The sequence below is a fragment of the Phyllobates terribilis genome, unplaced genomic scaffold (assembly GCF_046119375.1).
Source record: "Phyllobates terribilis strain yellow unplaced genomic scaffold, ASM4611937v1 Scaffold_4__5_contigs__length_816908805, whole genome shotgun sequence".
Classification (NCBI taxonomy): Eukaryota; Metazoa; Chordata; class Amphibia; order Anura; family Dendrobatidae; genus Phyllobates; species Phyllobates terribilis.
The window spans coordinates 480,572,338-480,596,933 of record NW_027362764.1 but is presented as its reverse complement, the minus strand read 5'-3'; the positions used below and the strand labels follow the sequence as shown (position 1 = coordinate 480,596,933).

Below are 24,596 nucleotides of genomic sequence, written 5' to 3'. Positions count from 1 at the left end.
GCCTGACCCCTCCACGCAGGTGGATTCGGGCATGCGGTGGCGACTCGCCCGTCCGCACCCCTGGGATCCCTTCATTCCTCGTTCCTGGAGCCTTCTCTGCTCCTCTTCCTTCCTTCTCCCTCTTCCAGGCCTGGACCTCTGTTACTAGGCCCGCCTCCGGAGCAGAGCTTATGCAGAGCCCCTGCTCCCTGCCACTTCTGCTCAGACTTCTCTGCACTGAACTAAGATGGTGCCCACCTTTTATACTCCCTTCTCAATGCACCCAGGAACTGCTTCCTCCCTGCTCCTGCACTACAGGGTTCCCCTTCCTCAGTGTTCCCTCCCCCCACTCCAGCCAGGGACAGGGACTGTCGTGCCCATCTCAGAGGCATATTGGTCGCCCTGCCCCACGGCAATGTGGTGTAATGCATGCAGGTGTCGGGTCCTGATCCACACTCCATCCTTACCTGAGAGTGAGATATCACACCTCTGGGTGAGGTGCAATACCTCTGTAGCAACCGAGCTCTCAGGGTGCTACAGTTCCATTTATCTTCAGCCTAGGTGACGTATTGTGATACAGGGCCGTGATTTTGGCTATAAAAGGGTCCCCTAGACCCCTACCCCAAGCTTTTTAAGAGAATCATATATGGCGTGCCAGGAGACTCTATGGAATGCTTTCTCAGCATCCAACGAGAGTATCTAATTACAAATTTTTAACTGCATCTAGCCCAGGAAATACTTTGTGCCTAGTAGCAGTGTCTGCTAGTCAGCGGATTATCCCGGCTGTTAAGCAAGCTACACCACCTGTAGTTTAGACACTTAATTTTTTCAAAGGAAATGCTTCGGGACCATGGGATACTCAGTGAAGAGCATCAGGAGGCACCCCAAGGCATAGGGGCTGGGACTGGCAGTAGGATGCCTTGCGGTGGACAGCCGAGCTCGATCCTTATAAAAGCTTTTTAACTGCAGCAGCTTTAGTGGACGCTACTGGAGCTGGAATTACGCGGCTGCTGGCATGAGACTTGCCCTCCAATAGATCCTTGTAAATGGATTTAAAGTGTATTCATTCAAATTAGAGAGACAATTTAAATTAAAAAGCTTAGAGCTGCCTCCACCACAGGGGGGCTCGCTCGACCCACCAGCGGACAGGCACCAGTATTGGGAGAGGGGGGCTGGCCATCAGGGTTCACCGCGGCTCTGGCACAAACCCGGCGACACGGAGGTGGCACGGGCAGGAGCGGACTGGCCGTGTCGGCTTCTCACTTTTTGGATTTTAGAAGGGCATGACATGCCTATATCTGTGTCTCCCCCTCCTTTTACTCTTCTTGTCACTTTTCCATGTGTTAGTTATGTCTTCTGAGCAGTTTGTCAGCTTTTGGACACCTTTGAAGGTGTTTTCTATGTGTTTCTATGTGTTTTTGTTTGCCTGCCATTGGTTTTAACGGTTTTCGAAGGTGTTCGACGAACAGTTCGGCGAACACACGGGTGTTCGACAAACCGAACCGAACTCGAACACTACGGGGGTGGCTCAACACTAGTAGACAGGTCAAAGCAGAGAGCACAGACGGGAGAAGTCAGCACATGGGGGAAAGAGAGAGTGGATAGGTGGGTGAGCACATGGGGGGGGGTGGGATTCTCAACGCTGCATAGCCTGCCCCGTCGTGACATTACCGCCCTCCCGATGTGATAGCATAGGGCCTCCATCTAGTATTACCATACTTGTCTTCTTTTGAGAACTGCCATCAAGAACAATTCTTTATACAGTGCTGCCATTGTTTTTAGTACAATTCAAGTGCTTTAGTAGACTACACCCTTTTTTGCAGATCCCATCCCCTTTCTTCTCTTCGTTAACCTAATGTTCTTGAGGAATAGGAAGTACACAAGGACCAAAAGATCTGGCTAGATAGATGTTCACATATAAAATAACAGTAGTAAAATTAGGCATGTTACTTTTTCTGCCAGTGTAGTAGATGTTGCATGCAGTCTTTTATATAGCAGCACCGAAAATAATACAGTAATACCTCTCTTAGTGCAAGAAATATATTTGTGTCCCCCTGTAATGCCCCCAAACAGTAATTATCCCATTTATCACCCCATTTGTATTTGTACCACCACACAATTCGTCCCCCATTTGTCCCCCACATAGTAATGTCCTCCATTTGTGTCCCCACACAGTAATGACTTCAATTTTTGCACCACTCAATAATGTCTCCCATTTGTACCACCACATAGTAATGAACCCTGTTTTCTCCCCCATAGAACAGTAATGCCCCCAATTTGTGCCACCACATAGTACTGTCCTTCTTTTGTGCACCCATGTTCCTAAGGAAATGCATACAGTTGTGGCTGCCCAGGAGATTTGCTAGCCCCTCAAAAAGTCTGGGAAATTTCCTCAAACAAGCAAATTTTTAATAATATATTAAAGTTATTTAGCTAATGTTTTCATGTTTCATTTATAATACACTGCTCAAAAAAATAAAGGGAACACTTATACAACAGAATATAACTCCAAGTGAATCAAACTTGCTATGAAATCAAACTGTCCACTTTGGAAGCAACACTGATTGACAATCAATTTCACATGCTGCTGTATAAATGGAATAGACAATAGATAGAAATTATTGGCAATTATTAAGACGCACTCAATAAAGGAGTGGTTCTGCAGGTGGGGACCACAGACCACATCTCAGTCCTAATGCTTTCTGGCTGATGTTTTGGTCACTTTTGAATGTTGGTTGTGCTTTCACACTCATGGTAGCATGAGACGGACTCTACAACCTACAGAAGTTGCTCAGGTAGTGCAGCTCATCCAGGATGGCACATCAATGCGAGATGTGGCAAGAAGGTTTGCTGTGTCTGTCAGGGTAGTGTTCAGAGGCTGGAGGCGCTACCAGGAGACAAGCCAGTACACCAGGAGATGTGGAGGGGGCTGTAGGAGGGCAACAACCCAGCTGCAGGACCACTACCTCCGCCTTTGTGCAAGGAGGGATAGGAGGAGCACTGCCAGAGCCCTGCAAAATGACTTCCAGCAGGCCACAAATGTGCATGTGTCTGCACAAATGGTTAGAAACTGACTCCATGAGGGTGGTATGAGGGCCCGACGTCCACAGATGGGGGTTGTGCTCACAGCCCAACACCGTGCAGGACGCTTGGCATTTGCCACAGAACACCTGGATTGGCAAAGTCGCCACTGGTTCCCTGTGCTCTTCACAGGTGAAAGCAGGTTCACACTGAGCACATGTGACAGACGTGACAGAGTCTGGAGACGCCGTGGAGAGCGATCTGCTGCCTGCAACATCCTTCAGCATAACTGGTTTGGCAGTGGGTCAGTAATGGTGTGGGGTAGCATTTCTTTGGAGGGCCACACAGCCCTCCATGTGCTCGCCAGAGGTAGCCTGACTGCCATTATGTATCGAGATGAGATCCTCAGACCCCTTGTGAGACCATATGCTGGTGCGGTTGGCCCTGGGTTCCTCCTAATGCGGGACAATGCCAGACCTCATGTGGCTGGAGTGTGTCAGCAGTTTCTGCAAGATGAAGGCATTGAAGCCATGGACTGGCACGCCCGTTCCCCAAACCTGAATCCGATTGAGCACATCTGGGACATCATGTCTCGCTCCATCCACCAACGTCACGTTGCACCACAGACTGTCCAGGAGTTTGCGGATGCTTTAGTCTAGGTCTGGGAGGAGATCTCACAGGAGACCATCCGCAACCTCATCAGGAGCATGCCCAGGCGTTGTAGGGAGGTCATACAGGCACGTGGAGGCCACACACAATACTGAGCCTTATTTTGACTTGTTTTAAGGACATTACATCAAAGTTGGATCAGCCTGTAGTGTGTTTTTCCACTTTAATTTTGGAGGTGACTCCAAATCTAGGCCTCCATTGTTTAATAAATTTGATTTCCATTGATGATTTTTGTGTGATTTTGTTGTCAGCACATTCAACTTTGTACAGAACAAAGTATTCAATGAGAATATTTCATTCATTCAGATCTAGGATGTGTTATTTGAGTGTTCCCTTTATTTTTTTGAGCGGTGTAGATCTCCCTGGACTTGAGAACTCAAATGTTGACCACAATAAATAACAAAATGCATTTCAGACGTCTGTGTTGCACGTCCATTTTCTATCCGACTTTTTCACTGATAGAACACACATCCGTTAAAGTCTATGCTGCTATTCACAAGACATTGTTTTTCTCTTCTGACCATATCCATATGTCCATCCAAAAATCACAGAGACATGTCCACTTTTTTTCTGGCAGCACAGATGAAAAGTGGCCATACAAGTTTATGGGTCCATGAAAATCATGGACAGCATACAGATGGCACCATTGTGCAGTCTGTGTGCTGTCAGAAATTAACATTGCACTGGATAGGGGATGCTTTGTAATTTATTTATCCATTCGTGAAAAACATTGACGAAACACTGATGACATGCTGACCAAACACTCATGACACTCAGATCCAAAACACTTATGACACACATACCATATTTTTTTGCATACATGAAAAACACTCTTGTCTGAAAGAGGTCTAGTTGTGCTTTGTTGGACTTAAAAGGGCGTTTTTGCTGAACTTTTTTCCGCAGGGAAAACCTCCTCTCTTGGCATTAAGAAAGCTTCTTAAAAAAAGCAGGTTTTGCTGTATTTTTGCTGCAATTTTTGCTGCACTTTTCAGATACATTTGTCTCTTGTGCATGCTCATACAGTTTAGTGCCTGTTGTTGCTGAGTTTTCTGCACCAAAAACACAGCAAAACCTGATACCTGTGTTTTACTGCTTTTTTGCTGCATTTTTGCACTTACTCATTGCTTTCTATGGGTGAAAAAAATGCTGCACAAACGCTGAAAAAAGTGACATGCTGCAGTTTTCAAAAACGCAGCAATTTTCCAATTCAGTCAGAAAAAAAAACAATGTGTGTGCTTGAGATTTCTGAAACCTCATAGCTTTTGCTGGTACTGTAAAATGCAGCTTTTGATTTCCATAAAAAAAACTTAGCAAAAAAATGTAGCAAAAACGCAACATGTGAAAATAGCCTTATAGTCACCTCCAGTGTCGGCGGCGTTCCAGCGGTGCCTGTACTGTCTCTCTCACGTGACATTGTTACATCACATGACCCCTGAGACCAATCAGCAACTGCTTCACTCTCCCTGCATTTGGACAAATCACATACATCCAGAGGAAGTGAGAGCTGCCCCGGGAAAGGCAATGCCGACACCGCTGAAACAGCGCCCACACCGGAGGTGAGTATACGTGTTAATTTTTTAGAATTTTTTATAAGAGAGAAATACAGCGAGTGAAATTAGTATTGAACACGTCACCAATTTTCTAAGTAAATATATTTCTAAAGGTGCTATTGACATGAAATTCTCACCAGATGTCAGTAACAACCCATCCAATCCACACAGGCCATAGATGTCCAGAAATTAAGTTAAGGGTTGTTTCCGACATCTGGTAAGAATTTCAATACTTATTTCACCCGCTGTATATGGCTTGAGAAGGGGTTGTCCTTCTAGTGGACAACTCCTTAAATATAGAGCAAAATGAAAACGGAGGGACTCCCAGCAGTAAATTATGCTTCTATCAGTCCGATAGATTTTGAATTGAGCAGCAGGGTGTGTGCTTGACTGCTGCTCCCTTTAAACACCTCCTTTGTTCTAATATTAGTAGAGGACCCAGCAGTTGTATTTCATATTTATTATTTTTGATTGGAATATCTTTTTAAAGCTGTTGGACATCTGAACCTCCACAAATTTTTCTACCTTTCGGATCCCCTTATAATTACCCCATGTTTGCGGCTCTTCTTATTCTTGGTAAGCCCTAGGGATCCAGGCTACAAGGAACTATGGTTGGAAGTCGCTGGTCTACTGCCTCATAGATAACGATCCAGCTCTTTATATGAGAAGATTTGTACTTTCACGGGGTGGAAGAACGTAACACACGGGTCAAATCAAAGGAATTAACTGATAATCATAATGAAAGCTTGCATCCTGAAAACATTGGTTTCTTTAGCAAAGCATAAAATATATTATCCAAAGCCATATAAATGATAGACTTTGACATATGCCAGATGCACAGAAACCGATGTTTAATAATTCAATAGAAGACCACTACTGGTCTCTAAGGGCGGTGGGCTTCCTGCACTGAACCTCCAATATATTGGCTGCACACAAATAATGTATAGTTTCCTCAATCAGAGTAATATATTTCAAAGCGAACATTAACTGATAATCAATGTCATTAATTATTCTAATATTTTAATGAATACATTGATTACATACGCCACTGTCAGGGCGCACAAAGCCTCTTACTGCTGAGAAAGCATTTCCTTTGTGTGGATTTCTGTTGTCTGTGTACAGCGGCTTTTGTTATTCATCCGACCTTTTAGATGAAAAACTGCTTCTCTCAAAAGCCCAAAATGCAACTCATGTGACAAAACATATGCACTTTTCTTACTCAGATGAATTCAGAACAAACGCTGTTGGAATCATTGAGATGTAGCCAGTGTATGTCTGAAAGAACATGTTAATGAATGGTACAGTAAATATTTCAGCATTTATTGCAGTTTTGGACTGAAAGTAAAAAGGAAAGGAAATTGGAAAAAAGTCTAGTGAAAGAAAGCAAGTCAGTGATCACCATTAAGGTTTTTCAATATTTAATGGGAGGGCTATTTGCCATGCAATCCCTGGGAGATTTGTAGTGTGAGTACTGTGCGGTTGCTTAGTTACTGAATCCCAAGAGGATGGATGTGAGGAAAGGTTGTAGAATGAAAACCAAGCAGTTAACAAGAGACTGAAGCAATGACATCCAACAGGAAAGAAGAAAGTGTCACACACAATCCCGGACCCTAATAAACACTCAGCCATGTAGTGTGTAAAATCGCCATTGTGTCTGCTTGAAGAAAGAAAGGAGCTATGAGACAGAAACAGGCATTTAACAAGATGGATGTCATAAGAGACGCCATCCACACTGACGTATATGTGCATCCTGCTGTAGGAGTATCATTATGGGGCATTTTGGCATACACCTAAATATTTTATTAATTTTTAGTAATTGCTTTTTTAACCCGTTAAACTGAATCTTTCACCACCTAGTCTGAGAGCAGCATAATGTGGAGACAGAGACCCGGATTCCAATGATGAGTCACTTACTGGGCTGCTTGCTGTAGTTTTGATACAATTACTATTTTATCAGCAGGAGATTATCACTAGAGGACTAGTAAACCTGCTGCCATATAGTCCTCCATATTCATGTGCTCTGTGTAACCCCACCACTGATTAGCAGCTTCATGCCTATGCACAGTGTACATAGAAATCTGCCAATCAGTGGTGTGAGCGGGGTTATAAAGAGCTCAGCATTCAGAGAACTGCTAGATCTGCAGCAGAGAAAATAGCGATTTTAGCAAAACTGCGCCAAGTAGCCCAGCAAGTGATACATCACTGGAATCAGGGTCTCTGCATCATACTGCTCTCAGATGGGTTTGGAAAACTTGGTGACAGATTCCTTTTAAAGACGCATGAATAATGCATCATTGGCAACAGGCAACATGGCAAAAGGCTTTATTCAGCTAATAGTCCTGGGAGGGTAATGGTAGTGAATTACATCTCCCAGTCACTGTATTATTGTATTGCTCACTGGTAACAGAAACATTGAACATTCAGGAAATGCTGAATTTTCAAGATTTTAATCATAAGTGTGTTATTCAAAAGTTTTCTTTGTGAAAAAAATGTAATATCAAAGCGTTAGTACTATAGCAAGTTGTACATATATGAGGGCTAATCAAATAATTTGCAAGCACAATAAGTAGATTTTGCCTTTGGCATAGACGACAAGGAACACACTTCAAACTGATTTCTTAATTTTGTTCTAGCAGCTGTCCCCCGAGATGCTGAAGAACTTCTGTTAGTGTTTTTGCTAAGTAGCCAAGAGTCCCCCTTTAGGTAAAATATATTTCAAATGTTCAGATGTAGCAGAGCTGAATTTGCATAATGTAACGGAATTAGATTTTGCTAGATTTTTACTACCTTTAATTTTGATTGCACATTTCTACTTTTACAGGTACTGAAGAAGAGAGATTGGCACTTGAGGCCGCACTCATGTATGGTGTCAAAAAAGAATTTCAAGATGAGGAACAATTTCGCTCTGGCTTTGACACTACAATGGAATTTCAAGAGGATAATGCAATATTTGGCAGTGACTTCAAAGTCACTTTAACTTTCAAGAACCAAAGTTCCAATCTTTATACAGTGTCAGCCTTCATAACGGGACATGTTGTGTTTTATACTGGAGTGCAGAAGGCAGAATTCAAGAACAAGACCCTCCAAGTGACTTTGGAGCCATTATCCAGTAAGCTACATTTCCTAAATATTATTTCAAAAATATTAAGGGATATTTTACTTATCACTGGGGATCTAACCACAGGGACTCCCACAAACTCTAGATCGGGTTCTGGAAACAGGGAACTGGGTTCTACAGAGCTTTGTCTTGAATGAAGTGGAGATGCTCAAGCTTTGCACCATTCATTGTCTATGAGACTGCTGAAGAAAGTGGAGTATAACTCTCGCTATTTCCAGCAGTCCCATAAACAATGAATGGAGCAGAGGTCGAGCATGCAAACCTTCCCCCCATACAAGATGAGGCTCTGCAGAGCCTGGCATGGGATGCACAGCCCTGATTTCAGAATAGTAGGGGGTTCCAGTAATCAAACTCCTAGCTATCAGTAAGTTATCCCCTATTCTCAGTAATATTTTAGGTGTACCATTTAATATGCATTATACTTTTGAATCGATATATATCACTGGGAATTATTTCTGGAAATTTTTCATTTGCTGATTTTATTTTTGACAGTTGAAACCATCAGGCCCATTACTATGAGGAGATCCCTTTGCCTCCTAGTGAATCATTAATTTACAACCTTGCATCTAATGTCAAAGAACGACAATTTAGGATTAAAATAACATTATTAGTCATTAAAATGAGCTCTAGACATAAATGTAAAGATTTTATTTTAGGACGATTCCATAATCAATTTTTATTGCATAGCAAGCAGTACATTTCTACTAAACGACATCTGACATTTTTCTGACATGGATAAAATAATGCTCACCCCTTGTGACCCTCAGTCTCTGTCATAGAAAATCCCTTTCCTGATTACCTCAGGGAGACGAGGTTACTGGCAGGTCTTGTTGGGTTTATAACAAATCCTAGTATGTTTCAATCATTTAGCTTCGCTGAGTTACTATAAATGTGGTAACCTATCAATGATATGCCGAGAACGTGTGATGGCTCAATGCAAGTGAAACAAAAAACTAGGAAAAGTGAAAGCAATAATGGAATAATAATTCATGCTAGTTAATAAAACATTAAATAATGGTTTAATTTTAAATTCTTATCTTGAAATACCCTATATTAGGGAACTTAGAGTTAAAGAGGATGTTCACTACTTGGACAACTCCTTCTCATACCCCACGCAAGACCCCGATAAAATAATAAAGCATATACTCACCTCCTGTCCCGGCCCTATTCCAGCAGTGTCGACACTCGCTCTTCCCCGGGCTCCCGTGCGGTTGGTGTGACACGTGACGCCGGCGCCCAATCATCTCTGATGTCATTGTCCCCGCTTCCTGTCAAATTGAACGTGAAGAGGAAGTCAGAGAGCAGCCTCAGCTTCTTCATGTTCAATTTGTCTGAAGGTGGGGACAGTGATATAAATGCTGATTGGACGCCGGTGTCAAAACAATCGCATGGCAGCCCCGAGGAGAGCGAGTGCTGACACCGCTGGAACGGCGCCGACACGGGAGGTGAGTATAAGCTGTTTTATTTTATCGGGGGCAATCATTTAGTTTAAAAAGGGGTTGTTCAAGTAGTGCACAACCCCTTTAATGATTGGGATCCTCCTTTCAGAACTTTATCATTCGGGCGGTGCAGAGAACAAGTATAAAATATCTCTAATGTACAAAGCACATCTGTATATTGATTTCATTGATGGTTAGCCATTGACTATAACAACGTGACTGTGTGATCTGCAGAAAAAAGGCAAATCAGAGCTGGTATGCAACAAATTGGCACAACTGTTTCCTCTTAGTTCTTGAGGTCACAGAGGGCAGACCTCCTATTAGACATAGTACATTATGTTCACTACCTGCTATAAATACACTGCTCAAAAAAATAAAGGGAACACTCAAATAACACATCCTAGATATGAATGAATGAAATATTCTCATTGAACACTTTGTTCTGTACAAAGTTGAATGTGCTGACAACAAAATCACACAAAAATCACCAATGGAAATCAAATTTATTAACCAATGGAGGCCTGGATTTGGAGTCACCCCCAAAATTAAAGTAGAAAAACACACTACAGGCTGATCCAACTTTGATGTAATGTCCTTAAAACAAGTCAAAATGAGGTTCAGTATTGTGTGTGGCCTCCACGAGCCTGTATGACCTCCCTACAACGCCTGGGCATGCTCCTGATGAGCTTGCGGATGGTCTCCTTTGGGATCTCCTCCTAGACCTGGACTAAAGCATCCGCCAACTCCTCGACAGTCTGTGGTGCAACGTGACGTTGGTGGATGGAGCGAGACATGATGTCCCAGATGTGCTCAATCGGGTTCTGGTCTGGGGAATGGGCGGGCCAATACATAGCTTCAATGCCTTCATCTTGCAGGAACTGCTGACACACTCCAGCCACATAAAGTCTGGCATTGTCCTGCATTAGGAGGAACCCAGTGCCAACCATACCAGCATATGGTCTCACAAGGGGTCTGAGGATCTCATCTCGGTACCTAATGGCAGTCAGGCTACCTCTGACGAGCACATGGAGGGCTGTACGGCCCTCCAAAGAAATGCCACCCCACACCATTACTGACCCACTGCCAAACCGGCCATGCTGAAGGATATTGCAGGCAACAGATCGCTCTCCATGGCGTCTCCAGACTCAGTCACATGTGCTCAGTGTGAACCTGCTTTCATCTGTGAAGAGCACAGGGCACCAGTGGCGACTTTGCCAATCCTGGTGTTCTGTGGCAAATGCAAAGCGTCCTGCACGGTGTTGAGCTGTGAGCACAACCCCCATCTGTGGACGTCTGGCCCTCATACCACCCTCATGGAGTCGGTTTCTAAGCGTTTGTGCAGACACATGCACATTTGTGGCCTGCTGGAGGTCATTTTGCAGGGCTCTGGCAGTGCTTCTCCTGTTCCTCCTTGCACAAAGGCGGAGGTAACGGTCCTGCTGCTGGGTTGTTGCCCTCCTATGGCGCCCTCCACGTCTCCTGGTATACTGGCCTGTCTATTGGTAGCGCCTCCGGCCTCTGGACACTACACTGACAGACACAGCAAACCTTCTTGCCACAGCTCGCATTGATGTGCCATCCTGGATGAGCTGCACTATCTGAGCAACTTCTGTGGGTTGCAGAGTCCGTCTCATGCTACCACGAGTGTGAAAGAACAACCAACATTCAAAAGTGACCAAAACATCAGCCAGAAAGCATTGGTACTGAGATGTGGTCTGTGGTCCCCACCAGCAGAACCACTCCTTTATTGAGGGTGTCTTGATAATTGCCAATAATTTCCATCTATTGTCTATTCCATTTGCACAACAGCATGTGAAATTGATTGTCAATCAGTGTTGCTTCCTAAGCGGACAGTTTGATTTCACAGAAGTTTGATTCACTTGGAGTTATATTCTGTTGTTTAAGTGTTCCCTTTATTTTTTTGAGCAGTGTGTATTATAAAGGATAGTTGTGTTTCATGGTAAAAAGTACACCACTAAATTATGTTTCTTTAAAAATACATAACTCTGCATACAGAGACTTCACTGCATTCAGCTTATGTATACAATGCATGGTCCCAAGGATCCTGTTTCGGGTATTCAACTGCAGGCACGTTTAAATTAGCAAGTGTCAGCATCTTCCATTCTCCACAACACTCTGGACCTAATATCATTATCATCCTCACAATAACTGATTCATCATATGACTGTTGAGGAGCTCATCTGTCCTTTTATATGTATAGTATAAAACTACAACTTGCTTGAACAATTGGCTAAATTCAATTTTGGAACTTGACATCACACATAGTTTAGAGTAAATTCACATTTCAAATTCACTACGTCTTAAAGTGAGTTTACAGTAATAAAGTCACGCATACAGTCCATTTTTAATGGATTTCACCTTCATTGGTAAATATAAAGCTATATTTCACACACCCAAAAAAAGAAATCTCACATAACTTCTGTTTAAACAGCAAAAAAAGGCAAAATTATTGAATCAGCTAATTGTAAAAGAGTATTTAAAGGAAAGCTATCATGTTGAAAATGTTATTTGACCTAAAGGCAGAATATTATAGAGCAGGAGGAACTGATCAGATTGACATGTATTTTTGTAGGAAAAGTTTTAGTAAAATTTGCATTTTATTCACTGAAATCCCTGGTGTTGTACGTATATGAGTCCAGTGGGCAGTCCTACTCAGTGATTGACAGTCTTTCCTGTATGAGTGTGCATGCAGAGATAGCTGTCAATCGCTAATAGGAACCACCCATCTGGACCATAGGCGGATTATAATGAGGGCAATCTGGGCTACCGCCAGGGGCCCCCGGCCTCCAGGGGGCCCGAGGCTCCGGGGTGTCTATGGCCAGATTGCCCTCATTATATGTGCGGCGCCGCTGCACATACTGGCAGACAGTGTCGGGGGGCCCCCGGACTGCTCCCCCAGCAGCGGCGCACTGCCGCTGCTTCTTCTTCGGCCGGGCCAGCACTGCAGCTGTTAACTTCCCTGTGCTGGCCTGGCCGCATCACAGCTAGGAGACATGGCCCTGTGCGCGGCCGTGTCTCCTAGCTGTGACGTCACGCAGTGTGCACCCGGCTTGCACTGCTGCACCGGAGAGGAGCAGGAGGACTGGAGCCGGGGGATGGTGAGTGTGTGTGAGAGTGTGTGCGTGTGTGAGTGTGTATGTGTGAGTGTGTGTGTGATTGAGTGTGTGTGTGTGTGTGTGTGTGTGTGTACAGGCAGATATCATTGTGTGAGGTCTGTTTATATGTATTTTTTTGTTTCAAATGTGTTTATGCGTGTACAGTACAGACCAAAAGTTTGGACACACCTTCTCATTTAAAGATTTTTGTGTATTTTCATGACTATGAAAATTGTACATTCACACTGAAGGCATCAAAACTATGAATTAACACATGTGGAATTATATACTTAACAAAAAAGTGTGAAAAAACTGAAAATATGTCTTATATTCTAGGTTCTTCAAAGTAGCCACCTTTTGCTTTGATGACTGCTTTGCACACTCTTGGCATTCTCTTGATGAGCTTCAAGAGGTAGTCACCAAAATGGTTTTCACTTCACAGGTGTGCCCTGTCAGGTTTAATAAGTGGGATTTCTTCCCTTATAAATGGGCTTGGGACCATCAGTTGTGTTGTGCAGAAGTCAGGTGGATACACAGCTGATAGTCCTACTGAATAGACTGTTAGAATCTGTATTATGGCAAGAAAAAAGCAGCCAAGTAAAGAAAAACATCATTACTTTAAGAAATTAAGGTCAGTCAGTCCGAAAAATTGGGCAAACTTTGAAAGTGTCCCCAAGTGCAGTTGTAAAAACCATCAAGCGCTACAAAGAAACTGGCTCACATGAGGACTGCCCCAGGAAAGGAAGACCAAGAGTCACCTCTGCTTCTGAGGATAAGTTTATCCGAGTCACCAGTCTCAGAAATCGCAGGTTAACAGCACCTCAGATTAGAGACCAGGTCAATGCCACACAGAGTTCTAGCAGCAAACACATCTCTAGAACAACTGTTAAGAGGAGACTTTGTGCAGCAGGCCTTCATGGTAAAATAGCTGCTAGGAAACCACTGCTAAGGACAGGCAACAAGCAGAAGAGACTTGTTTGGGCTAAAGAACACAAGGAATGGACATTAGACCAGTAGAAATCTGTGCTTTGGTCTGATGAGTCCAAATTTGAGATCTTTGGTTCCAACCACCGTGTCTTTGTGCGACGCAGAAAAGGTGAACGGATGGACTCTACATGCCTGGTTCCCACCGTGAAGCATGGAGGAGGAAGTGTGATGGTGTGGGGGTGCTTTGCTGGTGACACTGTTGGGGATTTATTCAAAATTGAAGGCATACTGAACCAGCATGGCTACCACAGCATCTTGCAACGGCATGCTATTCCTTCCGGTTTGCGTTTAGTTGGACCATCATTTATTTTTCAACAGGACAATGACCCCAAACACACCCCCAGGCTGTGTAAGGGCTATTTGACCAAGAAGGAGAGTGATGGGGGGCTACGCCAGATGACCTGGCCTCCACAGTCACCAGACCTGAACCCAATCGAGCTGGACCGCAGAGTGAAGGCAAAAGGGCCAACAAGTGCTAAGCATCTCTGGGAACTCCTTCAAGATTGTTGGAAGACCATTTCCGGTCACTACCTCTTGAAGCTCATCAAGAGAATGCCAAGAGTGTGCAAAGCAGTCACCAAAGCAAAAGGTGGCTACTTTGAAGAACCTAGAATATAAGACATATTTTCAGTTGTTTCACACTTTTTTGTTAAGTATATAATTCCACATGTGTTAATTCATAGTTTTGATGCCTTCAGTGTGAATGTACTATTTTTATAGTCATGAAAATACAGAAAAATCTTTAAATGAGAAGGTGTGTCCAAACTTTTGGTCTGTACTGTATGTATATGTCTGTATATGTTTGTGTGTGCGTGACTGCGTGCAACCTACCTCTGTCTCTGGGGGGGCGCCGTGCGGCCTCCCGCTGTGTATAGATGGCGCCGTGCGGCCTCCCCCTGTGTATAGATGACTACATGCGGCTCGCTGCTGTGTATAGATGGCACTGTGTGGCCTCCTGCTGTGTATAGATGGCGCCGTGTGGCCTCCCGCTGTGTATAGATGGCGCTGTGCGGCCTCCCGCTGTGTATAGATGGCGCCGTGCAGCCTCTTGCTGTGTATAGATGGCTACGTGCGGCCTCCAGCTGTGCATAGATGGCTACGTGCGGCCTCCTGCTGTGTATAGATGGCTACGTGCGGCCTCCCGCTGTGTATAGGTGGCTATGTGCGGCCTCCTGCTGTGTATAGATGGCTACGTGCGGCCTCCAGTTGTGTATAGATGGCACGTGTGGCCTCCTGCTGTTTATAGATGGCTATGTGCGGCCTCCTGCTGTGTATAGATGGCACCATGCGGCCTCCTGCTGTGTATAGATGGCTACATGTGGCCTCCTGCTGTGTATAGATGGCTACGTGCGGCCTCCTGCTGTGTATTGATGGCTACGTGTGGCCTCCCGCTGTGTATAGATGGCTACGTGGGCCTCCTGCTGTGTATAGATGGTTACGTGCGGCCTCCTGCTGTGTATAGATGGTGCCGTGTGGCCTCCCGCTGTGTATAGATGGCGCCGTGCGGCCTCCCGCTGTGCATAGATGGCTACGTGTGCTCAATATTGAGTCATACAATCAATGTAAGGCTATGTGCCCACGATGCAGAAATGCTCCGGATTTTTTTTGAGCGTTTCTGCATCTCCCTGGCAGAAAAAACGCATGCGGATTGTACATGCGTTTTTCCAGCCAGGGACAAGCGGATGTGAAGTGTTCTTCACATGCATTTCCGCATGCGGGTTGACAAGCGCTTTCCAAGTGATTTTAGCATCACTTGGAAAGTGCTTGACAACTTGGTCACACTATATAAATCCATGCAACCGGCATGGATTTATATAATGTGACCGTAAAGAATGGTAAAAAATAAATATATACTTACCTTCTGATGGCCTGCTGACGTCAGCGGTCGCGTGACCCGTCACATGACTAAATGACGTCACCACAGGTCCTTTTCAGACCATCGCGAGCTGCCGGCAAGCCAGGACGCATCAGATAAAAACACTGGGGGCCATCAGAAGGTAAGTATAATATTTATTTTTTATTTATTCTTTTTTTACAGGTTCTATGGTACCCAGGTCCGGAAGAGAGTCTCCTCTTCTCCAGACCCAGGTACCATCCGCGCATTGAAACGCATGGATTCTGCATGTACAGTGCAGTGCTGTGATGAGGATTCCATGCGTTCCAATGCAAGTCAATGGCGGCGAAAACGCTGCGCTTCCGCAAAATAATTGATAATGCTGCGGATTTTTCTGTAAAGATAATCCGCAGCGGAAATTTCCGCAGTATGTGCACAGCACATGCGGATTATCATTGGGGAACATGGCTGGCCTTCTACCAAGCAGTTTTTAATCGTTTCTGCAGCGGAATTGCCGCTGCGGAAACGCTTAAAAAACGCATAGTGGGCACACAGCCTAAAAAAAATTATTATAATTAATATTGTGCCAAATTAATTTCACGTGAACTATCACATGATCTATCACAGGGGATCTTGCTACTCTTAATCCACCCCTGATCTGGACTCATATGCAGACAACACCAGGGATTTCATTTATTAAAATAAAAGTTACACTGAATCTTCTCCAATAAACCTATATATCATTCTGCTCAGCTTCTTTTCCTCTATACCATGCTGTCCACAGATTTAACTGTATGTGCATGCTTCCTTTAAAGAGCTTAAGGGATATTTCCAGTGTGACTGAAAAACATTTATAAAAAACCTTTTGGATCATGGTCTATTGAAAAAAATAGAAGCTTTATGTTCCAATTACTCACGTAAATTCTGTTGTGTTGTTGTGGATTCCAGATGACAGAGAGACAGAAGAAAGTATGTGCTCAGATATCTACACTATGTTCAGAATTATTAGGCAAGTGAGCATTTTGAACATATCATCATTTTTACGCAGATTTTCCAACTCCAAGCCGTATAAACTTGAATGTTTATTGGATGATGTAGATCAGGTGATGTGTATTTGTGTAATGAGGGAAGATGTGCACTCCCTTTATCAAGGTGTGCAGAATTATTAAGCCGCTTGTTTTCCTCAGGCAAAATGGGCCAAAAAAGAAATTTAACTGACATGGAAAAGTCAAAAATTGTTACAAGTCTTACAGAACGGGGCAGCACTCTTGAAATTGCTAAGATATTGGGGCGTGATCACAGAACCATCAAAAGTTTTGATGCAAATAGTCAACAACAAAAAAGGAAAGAAAAAATGTTTCACATTCAAGATCTGAGAGGAAACAAAGGAGAAGAGACCAGGAAGCCATTATCCTCCAGTGCTGTCATATTCTACAACTGCAACCTCCGTGGAGTGCACAGAAGTATGAGGTGGCCAGTGCTCAGAGACATGGACAAGATAAGGGAGACTGAAACCTGACCACCACTGAACAAGACCTAGTAAATACAAAGTAAAAACATCAAGACTGGGCCAAGAAATATCTGAAGACAGATTTTTGAAAGGTTTTGTAAACTGATGAGGTGAGGGTGACTCTTGATGGACCACATGGATGAGCCCGTCGCTGGATCAGTAATGGTCACATACCTCCACTTTGACTCTGTAACGCTATTTCCCAGCGCCTCTGCATGTTTGCCCTTTCCCCTCCATGAAGGGAAGCCGGCATAGTCACCACCCCAGCCACAGAGTGTGTGCCCCTGCATGCTTCTTGTCTTCCTGGTGTTCTTAAAGGGGCAGCATGTGCACATAGTAAAATGCCCCAGCCAAAGGCTGGGAGGCATTTAGTAGCAGAGTACACCTGCAAAAGGGCTCCCAGCCAATAGCTGGGAGGCATATTCTATATAAGGCACCCTTCCCTATAAGGAGGTGCCAGGCAACACAGTAAATCATTAGTGAGTGAGGTGGTTTCCTAGTGAAGTTGTGAGGCCCCTGGTCCTGGTGTGGTCAGTGTCCTGAACCCATAGTTCCTGGTCCTTGTGCGGCCAGTCCTGAACCTGAAGTCCCTGGTCCTGGTGCAGCCAGTTCTGAACCTGAAGTCCCTGGTCCTGGTGCAGCCAGCCCTAAACCCGAAGTCCCTGGTCCTAGTGCAGCTAGTGCCTGAACCTCGTCCCCCAGTCCGTGTGTGGCCAATCCCTGATTCAGTATCCGAGACCTGTGCCTGAACATGTGCCTAACTGAGTATCCTGTATATCCAGACTTCTACAACCAGTCTCTGAATCAGCCCTGTCTGAGACTGTGTGTCAGTAACCATTCTGTAGAGGATCCTTAACCTAGAAGTCTGAACGGAGCCCGTGTCTATGTCAGCAGCCATTCTACAGAGGATCCAGAACTTATTAGTCTGAACAGAGCCCTAGGCCTATGGGAGTTTGCGTGTTTGACTCCTGGGGTCAGCAACTGCAGTATCAGGGACTGCCTAGGAGTGGTACCTACTGGCTACCTCTAGCCAAGCCTGATTCTACCATCAGGAGCTCAAGTGAACACCTGGTAGCCACTTAGCTACGCCCCTCCTACGTAAGCCTGGCCTCGTGGCACAGAGGGTCCACGAAACAAGGTGCGCCACCTGTGTGTGTGATAACTTTTATGTGAAGTATTAGTAAAGATGAATTTGTTCGACTGGACTTTTTCGGGTTGATGGACTTAAAATCAACTATCAAACCTACTGCCGCTATTTAGAAGACACTTTCTTGAAGCAGTGGTACACGAAAAAGTACATCTTTCAAGAAAACCATGATTTTTATGCAGGATAATGCTCCATCACATGCATACACATATTCCACTGCTTGGCTAGCTAATAAATGCCTTAAAGTTGAAAAATAATGACATGGCCTCCTTCCCCACCTGACCTAAACCCTATTGAGAACTTGTGGGCACTCCTTAAATGAGAGAGTTACGGTAAGGCTATGTGCCCACGATGCAGAAATTAAGCAGAAAATTTCTGCAGCATTTCTGCATCTCCCTGGCAGAAAAAACGCATGCAGATTGTGCATGCGTTTTTCCTGCCAAATACATGCGGATTTGAAGCGTTATTCACATGCGTTTCTGCATGCGGATTGACAAGCGCTTTCCAGGCGATTTTGGCATCACTTGGAAAGTGTTTGACAACTAGGTCACACTATATAAATCCATGCAAACAGCATGGATTTATATAGTGTGACCGTAAGAATGTTTAAAAAAAAAAAAAACTATACTTACCTTCCGATGGGCCGGCGTGTGTTGCTGCACTCCTTCCTGGCTACCAGCTGATCGCGGGACACTGCACTGAAGGGCCTGCGGTCACATGACTGTGACTTCACCGCAGGTCCTTCAGTCCTGCCCGCAAGCACAGGGAAGGAGACCGGGGGCCGTCAGAAGGTGAATATAATCTTTATTTTTTATTTTATTCTTTTTTTTACAGGTACAATGGTACCCAGGTCTGGATGAGAGTCTCCTCTCCTCTAGAACTGGGTACCATCCGCACATTGAAACGCATATAATCCGTGAGTACAAATGTACTGACACGGATTATGTGCGTCTCAATGCAAGTCAATGGCGGCGATTACGCAGCGCTTCCGCAAAATTAATGGACATGCTGCGGATTTTTGAGCGCAGCATAAACGCTGCGGAAAAATCCGCAGCATGGGCATAGAACTTGCGGAATCCCCTTGGGGACCATGGGGGGCGGATTACCTGGCGTTTAACAAGCGTTTACGCTGCGGAAATTCCGCAGCATATTTTCTTGAAAAACGCTACGTGGGCACTTAGCCTAAAAGAAAACAGTACAATTCTCTGAGCTGTTGATTCTCAACAGTTTAAGAAACTGACACACTCCATGAATGGAAGGCTTATGACTGTTTTTGAAAAGTATGGTAACTATATTGGTCACTGATATTTTTTGGGGGGAAATGTTAGAAATGTATTTTTGTACATTTTGAGTATTTTGATTATTATTCTGACTTTAACAGATGAAAATAAACAATTGAGATGGGAAAATTATATTTTTTTATTTAGTTGCCAATAATTATGCACACAAAAAGAAAAAAGCTAAGAATGACCAAATCTCACTTTTACTTTCTTAAATATTCAAGTTTCAGGTTTATTAACCTTTTATAATGAAATTAATCGTGAAAAAATGCAAATTGTCTAATAATTGTTCACACAGTGTATATTGCAATATATAGGAGATGCGAAAATTGTTGAGCTCCGGGACATCGACAGAAATGATTGCAGACAGACATACACATTCTCTCTTCTGCTCCTCCTTGCAGCTGCAACATCCCAGTTTAAAAGTGCAACAAGGATCATGGGAAGTTCACTCTACCAATAAGAGTTCCAGAGGACCACTATCTCTTACATATTTTACAGAGAATATATTAGCGGGATTTAACCAAACTATTTATATACACATATACTTGTAGCTCTTTCAAAGACATATCTAGAAATGTCTTTACATGGCCAGTCTGTTCCTCCGTTACTGAGAAATCAGTGCCTGAATTTAGATACAAAGATATATTGTAGATCTGAAGCCTCTGGCAGTCCAGCTCTATTCCCCGCCCAGCACAGCCTTATTCTGCTGAAAGGGACACTGTCAACTCAGAATGACTGTTCAAACCAAGTACAGGTGCTCAGTGCTTCATGGCAGGGCCAATCATTTAAATACACCTTCCCATCTGCTTGCTGACAGATTCCCTTTAAGCACATTTTGAGGACATACGTACATTTTGTTTGTCGAAAAACTCCTTTCCTTTAAAGCCCTGCTACAACTTGCTGAAGCTGATGGAGGGCAGTCCCCTGTTTACGATCCATGTCTATTAATCAAAATCCGGCATGCAGTTCTGTACCTGTATTCAATAAAATAAATGGATGCACATTGATTTCAATGGTCTCTGTGTAATTCTTTATTTACTGTGGATGAGCTTTGCAGAGAAGATAAGTATTCCAGTGTTTTCTTTTAAAAACAGTTCACTAAAGAGGGCCACCAGCAGCGGAATCCCTAAAATCACCTGGTTTCATGAGATATCCATTTACTGAAATAGTTTATTTCTAAACTGACGAACCCCTTTACTAAAAGTCATTAGCCAGAGACGGCTCACATGACCTCGAGTGCAAGTGCAGCTGGAACGGCGCTGGCACAGCAGGTGAGTATAGGGTTTTTGTTTTCTCGGGGCCAAACATTTAGTTCAAGAAGGGGTTGTCCTAGTAGTAGACGACCCCTTTAAAGATAGAATGCATGAGTAGTCTCTGAATAATGCATAGATTACATTGATAGGGCATGGAAGTAGCAATGTAGAATTTTTTCTTTTAGCCTTTTTTAAGGTGGGAAAATAGTGTTAAGAAAATTTAGAAAAATCTTCACATTAAACTTTTTGCATACCTATTTTACTACTCCAGGTTCCCATTCCTACATGCCACAGCAATGCTGCAGGCTGTTGCATTTTGCTTTTCAAGCATGTACATAGCAACATAGCATTTTTTGTTACAGCCTTTTTGGCCAAGGGGGAAATAGTGTTATAAAAACATAAGAAAATTATAAAAATCTACACATTTAACTTTTTGTATACCTCTTTTAATAGTTCAATTTGACAACCGTACAAGCCACAACAATATTTTGGCCCTTTGTCTCATTTTGTTTTCTGAGTATGTACATTATTTGGTTACATCCTTTTTGGAAAGGGGGATTTAATTTTGTTAACAAAATAGAAAAAAATGGAACAAAAATCAATATATTTTCCTGTGCTGGTCTGTTTTAGTAACACCTGTTTAATCAAATTTCAGACCCAAACACACCATACCAATACTACGGGCTGTTGTAGCATTAGGCTTTTCGTGCATCATGTTACTGACATTTCTTGTTAAGTCCTTTTTGTCCAGTATCACTGCTAATTATACTTGTGTATGAGTCTACAGTATGTTAGAGAAAAACCTGACAGTGGCTATGGATGGGGCCATTTGTAAGAAAAAATAACATGTAATTGCTAAGAATGTGAAAGTTGCTAACAGTAACACCATCGCCATCATTGGTACCAACCGTCAGGAGTATTACCAAATTGAGGTTACAATTGGCCTAATTTCCCTTAATCAAGCATATTAGTGGGGAAGAAGTAGAGGGCAAAATGAAATATATGGCACATCACTTGTCTTAATCACCACAGGATAATGTTACCTCTGACAACGACACCATCAGTTTGAATCAGTATTCTGCACAATCCACCTCCTCTGCCCTTGTAACACTTAATCTTTCACATTATAGACTTTCAATTCTGTTAATGATACCTCTATCTGTTCTGCTCCTTAGCCCCCTAAGCCACATCATGGCGGGGCTAAGGAAGATATTTCACAACAACAGCTTCTTCCAGTTGATTTAATGGATGAGATAAACAGTCTTTGTACTCAGTCTTTGTTAGTGTTTGTACTCAGACAACATGTGGCAGCAGGATATGGAGGACGTGATTCAAATGCTTAGCTGTGTTGTTGGCTCTCTCTTGCGGGGTGGTACAGGTTCTTGGTCTCTGAATCAAGCTAAATTAACAGGTGAGAATCAAGCAACACGAACGATAAAGAGCTCAAGACATTTAACTCATTGAGGCATCTGTTAGCCGAGACAAGAATGATGATGATGATGATGTTGTTGTTTTGGACAAGACTTGAGAAGTAGATTAGGGTGCCAGTGAGGAGATGTCATCTGAGGAGTAGGGTGGTATCATCAGTCGTAATGAGCTGAGCTGATGTCCAACCAAAAGATCTTCCAGGGACAGATTTGCTTTTTCTCAGGTCAACTCCGGAGTAGTTCGTGCCATGACTGTTGTTGGTGGAAGAGGCTTATAGTGCTTGAAAGCTCTGGTGGTAATGGTGTCCTATGTATGCGCATCTTTTTTATAGGAATTAATTTCCCTGTTGCCAAAGGACCAATTACTTACAGTGAAGGTACTCCAATTGGAAAACAAACTGTGGTTATTTTGGCTATGAATTTACTAGAAAGTACGGATCTCTGTCAGCACATGAATCAGCACCACCTTTTATTCTGGGAAAGCAAACTGACCAGCAATGTGAACAAGCTGTACTCTTCTTCTCTTGGACATCTTTCTACTAGCCAGGCCACATCCTCAAGTAGCAGTTCTCGTCCTCCTCTAACTACATTGTGTTGTCAGTTATCATATGCGTGCCCAAGAAACATGAATCCAGTCATGAATTTGTGTACAAACTCAACTTCCACATGTCCAAGTTCACCACAATTGATGCTGTAATACCTTTATTGTACTGCCTTTAGCAAAATGATGCATTACACTCAGCCTGTATGGAAGATATGAAGTCATCATTATTTTTTTAAGAAAACGGTGTCTGCTTAGCCAACAATTATATTTAGTAAGAATAAGAAGTTTTTCAGCATAAACTGGGGTGAATACCCTGGGTAAGACCCTGCACAGGATTATTTCCCTGCATATGGCTAGGCAAAAAATAGTTAAAAATGTTATCAAACAAAAATTCATGCGCTATCATGACTGCAATTTTCTTTACTGTCGCTGCTTCACCATCATGGTTAGTGAAAATTATTTTTTTGTTCATCAACTGTGTAGGACCCTGGATATGATTGCACAGGCTTGGGCGCAATACACAAAGATTTTTCTCAAACAAGAAAATCATGGGCTTCCATGACAACAATTTTTCTCTACAGTCTCTAGTAGTGAAATTAAGTTTTTGGGCATCAATTCCTCCTGTAAAACCCTGCTAGAATTGGGTCCTTGGCCCCTTCAATGAAGCTGGTGAATTCGAATTTCAAAACATTCAATCATTTCCGTTGAATATCCATTTATACTTTTAGTATAAATAGATACTTTATGGCTATGTGCCCACGTTGCGGACCTGAAGCATATTTTTTACGCTTCTCACTGGCGGGAAAATCGCATGCGGATATTACATGCGGTTTTCCCGCCAGGTAGAAGCATTTGTGAGGCGTCTTTGCATGCATTTCCGCATGCGGGTTATCAAGCACTTCTCCAAGCATCACTTGGAAAAGTGCTTGACAACTTGTTCAGAATGGTAAAAAATAAAAAAATAAACTTTATACTCACCTTCTGATGCATTCTCTGCCCCGTCCGGAGGCTTGAGCGGCTCACGTTGTTGTGTGCAGGACCTGCGGTGACGTCATTGAGTCATGTGGTGGGTCACATGACTCAATGACGTGGCAGGTCCTTCAGACGACAGCGCGACGGAGGGAAAACATCAGAAGATAAGTATAAACTTTATTTTATTCTTTTTTTTACAGGTTCTTTGGTACCCAGGTCTGGATGAGAGTCTCCTCTCATCCAGACTTGGGTACCATCCGCACATTGATTCCGCTGCGCTTCCGCAAAATTAATGAACATGCTGCGGATTTTTGACTGCAGCATATACGCTGCGGAAAAATCCGCAGCATGGGCATTGACATTGCGGAATGCCATTGGGGACCATGGGGTGCGGATATACATGCGTTTTTCAAGCGTTTACGCTGTGGAAATTCCGCAGCATATACGCTTGAAAAACGCTACTTGGGCACACAGCCTATCAGTCATAGTTAGATTAAAGGGAAAACAATGACAAATATGGAACATTCAATGTAGAAGAAAACTTTTGTGCATACATCACATAATATATAATGCTACATTGCATATATACAGTACATATAAACAGTGAAAGTATTCACCCCCCTTTGCATTTTTCATCTTTTGACAGCTCAAAACCGAGAATTTCACAGTTGTTTTTTTAAGGTTTGTAAAGAGCATGCCTACAACTGTGATCATTTGGTTTTCTTTTTGCTATGAAGCAAACAACAA

General features: G+C 43.3%; 1 protein-coding gene across 1 annotated transcript in view; it reads left to right on the top strand.

The window, feature by feature from the left end:
- The window catches only part of F13A1 (coagulation factor XIII A chain), a 392,887-nt gene that overhangs the window by 303,587 nt on the left and 64,704 nt on the right, over window positions 1-24,596 (top strand). Inside the window, exon 12 of the mRNA XM_073678719.1 lies at window positions 8,041-8,328. Within this exon, the coding sequence (XP_073534820.1) occupies window positions 8,041-8,328 (288 nt within the window). The remainder of the gene's footprint in view (window positions 1-8,040; window positions 8,329-24,596) is intronic.